At 40.8% G+C, this 6,108-nt stretch overlaps 1 protein-coding gene across 1 annotated transcript; it reads left to right on the plus strand.

Moving 5' to 3' along the window:
- The first annotated feature begins 3,743 nt into the window (after positions 1-3,743).
- On the plus strand, positions 3,744-4,109 carry LOC110681613. The gene has a single exon (XM_021857766.1). The coding sequence runs from the start codon at positions 3,744-3,746 to the stop codon at positions 4,107-4,109; it is 366 nt and encodes a 121-aa protein (XP_021713458.1).
- The last annotated feature ends 1,999 nt before the right edge of the window (positions 4,110-6,108 follow it).

Raw genomic sequence — 6,108 nt, forward strand, 5'->3', positions numbered from 1 at the left:
TTCAAGCCTACTCTTGTTGGATAAAAGATCCTTCAAAAATTTTGCATATGTAGGCATTTGTGACATAGCTTGAAGAAAGGGGATATTCACTTGAAGTCCTCTCATGACTTCAAGAAAGTTTGAAAACTTTTCATTCAATTTCTTTTCAATAATCCTATGAGGGAATGGAATGGGAGGCTTGTATACTTCCATAGGGGGCTTTTCTACCTTTTCCTCATCTTCTTCATTCTTACTTTGTGGCTCCTTTCTCTCAACATCAACTATCTCATTTTCAAACTCACCCTCATTTCTCACCACAACTCCCTCATCTCTCTTTTGTGGCTCCTCTTCACTCATAACCGGCCCCTCATAACCTCTCCCCGATCTCAAAGTAATGGCCTTAGCTTGCTCCTTTGGGTTTGCAACCGTTGAGCTTGGGAAATGACCACTAGGATTGAAGGATGAACTTCCAACTTGTTGCGCAATTTGAGCCAATTGATTCTCAATTATCTTGTTGTGTGCTTGAAGTTGTTGGATGTTCACTTGCATATCCGCATTTCTTCTTCCTTGTTGTGTAATGAAGGTCTCAAGTGCGGCTTCAAGGCTAGATTTTTGAGGAGGTGGAGGAGCGGGTTGGTTATATTGTTTCCTTTGTTGGTTTTGGTCCCTTTGGTTAGGGTGACGGTAAGGAGCTTGTTGGTTTTGTGGATGAGATTGGTTGTATTGGTTTTGAGGGGGGCCTTGATTTTGTTGTTTCCAAACCGTGTTTTGTTGGGGTTTCTAACCTTGATTGTAGGGTTGAGAGTATTGATCGTTTCTTTGCCCAATAGTCGTAGATTTCTCTTGGTTAGTTGAGTTGCAATAGGAGGACAAGTGATCATTTCCTCCACAAGTTTCACAAGACATGACTTGTTGTGAAGAAGAGCTTGGAGATGTAAGCGTGGCTTGATCTAGCTTGTGAGCTAGCATGTCAAACTTTGATGCAATAAGGTCTATAGCACTAAGGTCGTGGATTCCGCCCTTCTTTGCTTGAGGTTGCCGTCTATCACCTCCGTATGCATAGTGCTTTGCCACTTCTTCAATCATCTTGTATGAATCATCCACCGATAGCTTTTTAAGGCTACCACCGACCCCGTTATCAAGGTTGGCCCTTGAAGTAGGAGTAAGACCATCATAAAAGCTTTGAACAATGATCCATGATGTGAAACCATGGTGTGGGCATTTTCTAGTGTAGTCCTTGAAACGCTCCCAAGCTTCACTTAAGGTTTCATCAATCTCTTGGTTGAAATTGGTGATTTTCCTTCTTAGTTCGGCGGTCTTTTCGAGTGGACAATACTTTCCAAGGAAAGCTCTAGTGACTTCATCCCATGTAGTCAATGATCCCTCTTCTACCGTTCTCAACCAATGCTTTGTTTTGTCACGGGCGGAGAATTGAAACATGTGCATACGGATGAACTCTTCTGTAATGTTGTTTTGCTTAATGGTTATGCACAATTCGAGAAGTTGTCCAAATGAGCAAAAGGACACTCATGAGAACTCCCACCAAATTGATCACTTTGTATCATCCGGATGAGTTGAGGTGAAAGCTCAAAATTATTTGCATTCGTAGTAGGGAGACGTATGCCACTCCGAAGTGTGAAGGCATTGGGGTGGTCATAATCTCGTAACAATGGTGGAGGAGGATTGATATCACCCATGTTATCTTCTTCGTTGGTTGCAAAGATTTCCTCCGGATCGGAATCCGAATATACAATAGAGAACTCGGGTGTGCCTTGCAAAAGCCTCCTCACGTTTCTCAAAGTCCTATTTAACTATGGATCAACGGGAATAAGCGCTGATTGCTTGCTCTTCTGTGTCATGCAAGGTCAAACAAAGCTAAGAAAAACGTTAGCAATGACTATCAGAAGTTGAAAACACAAATATACAAAAATAAATAAGAAAAATTATGATACAAATATACACATTTAAACTCATTCAACAATAATACATTCAATGTGACTTTGCCTCCCCGGCAACGGCGCCAAAATTTGATAGGCCATCGTCGAGCCTACCAAAGATAAAGTTCTATCTTTATCTCACAAGCTAATAGCAAGGGTAAGAAAGGGTCGAACCCAAGAGAGGCGTTGAATCAACCACCGAAATACTACCGCATAAATAAGCTAAATGAAGTCGAAATTGGTTTGGTTTTATGTAACAAGTGCTAGTTCAAGTCAACTAAGCTAGGGGGAGATTAACAATATTTAGAGAGTTCTAGGGCTTGGGATATACCACTCAATTTCGTCACAAATCACAATTAGCAAGTAGCAAACAATGGTAAATTGAGGGGATAATATAGGGGAAGTCATCTAAAGCACCCAACTACTCTCTCAAGCTAGAGGGATTACTCTAATTATGAATACAACCTACTCTCGTGGTTACAAAGCATAAAACAAGTATTAAAGCATAATCACGATGACATAAACATTCCCTTACTGGAAATTCCTATTCTCATGGCATTTCAAGTCAATTAAGCATAAGGGAGCTAACTCAAGTTCATCTCTCGATCCTTCGTTGAGAAAGCTTAAATAATAGTTCTAGCAATGGCCATATACAAGAACTAAGAAATTAAACCACTTAAGCTCAACTAATTAACACCCAACAATAACCAAATTAACACATGAAATAAGTGATTAGTGACTACATTGAGGGTTTTACCCAAACCCTAGAAAATTAGACTACTCACAATCCATGGAGATTAAAGCAATTAAGGATTTCAAGTAACTCATGAACAAGAATTAACTAAAGATTAAGCTAAATAACAATCTAAGCATACAAGAATTAAGCAAGATAATTAACAATCAAAGCAATTAAAATGGAAGAGAAGAGTGAGAAAATGTTACTAGAAGCTTCAACTTTAATATCAATGGTGGAACTTGTCTTCTACAATCATTGAGAATGAAATTTCCAAGCTAATAATTATAATCTAACTAATGATTTGAGAATATTTGTGTTTCTACAATTGCAAACTAAGAGGAAGCTTTAAAAACTTTGTTGTCGTACGAATGAGCTCAAGGGGTTATTTATAAAGACCCCCAAATAAAAAGGACGGAGAAGACAAGAGTCGGGCACGGCTACATGTCAGCACGGACGTGCAGCTATACCGGAACGGACGTGCTGAGGTTGGCATGGGCGTGCACTTGGGAGGTAGAAGGTACTGTTTTGGCCAGGGCATCCTGCACGGACGTGCCAAATATGGCACGGACGTGCAGGCCTTGTTCAGTGGAATCAGTTTTGAAACTGATTTGGGCTGAGAAAACTACACGGACGTGCAGGATCAGGCACGGACGTGCTGAATATCCTGCACGGACGTGCTGAGCTCTGCACAGATGTGCAGGCCGTGAAAGTAGTAGGCAGTAGTTTCTGGTCGTGCTGGAACACTTCTGCAAGGACGTGCCATACTTTGCACGTCCGTGCAGACTCTCTAAGGCCTTTATCTTCAATTTTCTTCGGTTTTGCTCCATTATTTCGGCTTCTAACCTCAATTTATCATCCAAATGCCTCAAATGGTCGTCTTTGAACCTAAAAACCCAACAAAATCACTAACAACCTGTAAAGCAAGGGATACACAAAAGTTGAACAAAAATAGAGTAAAAGTGAACCAAAATGCCAATATACGAAGTAAACAAGGTTCGAAATCACTCTAAAATCGTATCAAATAACAAGTTATCACTAAGGCGGCGATAAGCGATAATGGTTCTCATTTTGTTAACAATGCCTTTCAAAAGATGTTGAGAAAACATGGGGTTCATCAGCGCTTCGACCTTCCATATCATCCTCAAACGAGTGGCCAAGTCGAGGTCTCCAATCGTCAAATCAAGCTTATTCTTGAGAAGACAGTTGCAAGGAATATAAAGGATTGGTTGGACAAGTTGGATGATGCTCTTTGGGCCTATAGAACGGATTTCAAGACACCTATTGGCACCGCTCCATATCGCCTTGTCTATGGAAAATCATGCCATCTCCTGGTAGAGCTTAAACACCGTGCTTTGTGGGCAATCAAGATGATAAATTTTGAATTGGAAAGTGCGGGGGAGAAAAGTTGGTTGGATCTTCATGAGCTAGAGGAGCTTAGACTTGATGCTTACGATTGAGATAGCACCTACAAAGCTCATTTCAAGGAAGCACATGACAAGCTTATTGAGAAGAAAGAGTTTTGTGTTGGTGATAATTTGATAAAGTCCTCCTCTACAATTCAAGAATAAAGTTGTTTCCTGGAAAGCTCATATCAAGATGGAGTGGCCCTTTCTTAGTGAAAGATGTTTTTGATAATGGTGCCATGGAGATTTCTCCTTTGGATTCCTCATCTTCTTTTAAGGTTAATGGTGATCGGCTCAAGAGATATTTTGATGGAGTGTTTGTTGGTCTTATTCACAAAATGATTCTTTTTAAGCCACCTTGAATGGGTGGTAAACGTCGAGCTAATGACGTTAAACAAAAGCGCTTACGGGAGGCAACCCGGATTCTCACCTCTATTCTCTTTTCTTCCCTTTCTTTTATTTTTCTTTGTTGATTTTTGTTCTTACCTTTCCTTTTGTTTTTGGTTTGTTTTGTAGGTTACCTTCAATCATAAACTATAAACTTAAGGTGTTTGATGAGGATGGCAAAAGAAGGATTTAGAGTGCAGGGGAGAGGGCACCCCGCGGGCTTGGAGAGGCCTCGGTTACCCTTGCTTTAAAAAAGACAAAAACCGATCAAGAACTTCCCGCGGTTGCCCCGCGTTCTCCTCGCGGGCGTGGGTGGCATAGAGAGGTCGTGGGTAGAATTAGAGAGGGTGCGACTTATTTTTGTCAAATATGATTAGGAACGACCCGCGGTTGCCCCGCGGTCTCCTCGCGGGCGCGACAACTTTGGAGAGGGCGCGGCCCCAGTTAAAAGGTAAAAATCGAAATTTTTTCCAGTTTAGGCCCGCGGTTGCACCACGGTCTCTCCGCGGGCGCGGCGAAGTTGGGAGAGGGCGCGACTTGCTGGGTTACAACGAAAGACCGATTTGCTCCTTTCTCTCTCTTCTCTCTTATTTTTCACTCTCCTCTTATTTTTCCCCTTTATCTCCTCCTCCTCTCAAACCCTAACCCCAAATCATCATTCTCACACAAATTCACACAATTCTTCCTTGTTTTCACTCAAATTTCCATCACATTTTCCATCTTACTCCATTTTCATCAACATTAAGTCTCTATTCTCGTGGTTTTTCGGGAAATTTGAGTCCTTAAAGCAATTTTGAGCTCTGTTTGAGTCTTCAATCTTGTTATACTTCTAATCTTTGTTTTATTTTTGTCAATTTCTATTGATTATTATACATTGGTTTTGATTTACCTTGATTAATTAAGCATGACTATCATGTTTATGGTTGTTTGTATGGTGATTTTGGAATTGTTTTGAGTGATTTGTGCTTATTTTTGTGATGGATTGTTAATGTTGTTGGTTGTTGTTTGGATTTTTGTTGTTGTGTTGCTTGTAACAGGTACTTTGTAGTTTGTGGTGGTTTGGGGAGGAATTGTAATGTGGTTTGAAGAAATTGGTGGTAGTGTTGGTATTGATTTGGGGTGATTGTGTAGTTTCTTGTGTTGATTGAACTTGTGACTATGGATTTGTTAAGAAAGGTTAAGAGTAGCAAGAAATGTTCTAACCAATCCCCCAACCAATCCTCCCAAGGCCAATCCTCTCAAGGCCAACCTTCAAACACCGAACCTCCTCACAACCAAACTCCTCAAGCTGATTCCCCACCTCCTCCTTTACCCCCTCTCAAATTTCACAATCGGTCTAAACAAGTTCAAATCTATAACAAAATGAAAACCAAGATGTTTAGACCTACCTGCAACTATCTTCCCGATGATATGGTCACGTTAGGAGTTGATGCCAATCTTGAAATCCTACTCCGTAACCTTTGCTTGGATAATTTTGTTAAGTCTTCTCCGAGAACCAATTTGGAACCTTGCATTGCGTTTTTCTCTACTTTTGAGTATAATAGGGCGGGGGATATCGACTATATCATCTCTTTCCAACTATTCAATGTCAAGCATACCATGAACCTTGCCGAATTCAATAAAGCCCTTGGCTTCAATCCTAATGCCGATATCTTTGAGCCCTTGG

This window comes from Chenopodium quinoa, unplaced genomic scaffold, assembly GCF_001683475.1.
Source record: "Chenopodium quinoa cultivar QQ74 unplaced genomic scaffold, ASM168347v1, whole genome shotgun sequence".
Taxonomy (NCBI): domain Eukaryota; kingdom Viridiplantae; phylum Streptophyta; class Magnoliopsida; order Caryophyllales; family Amaranthaceae; genus Chenopodium; species Chenopodium quinoa.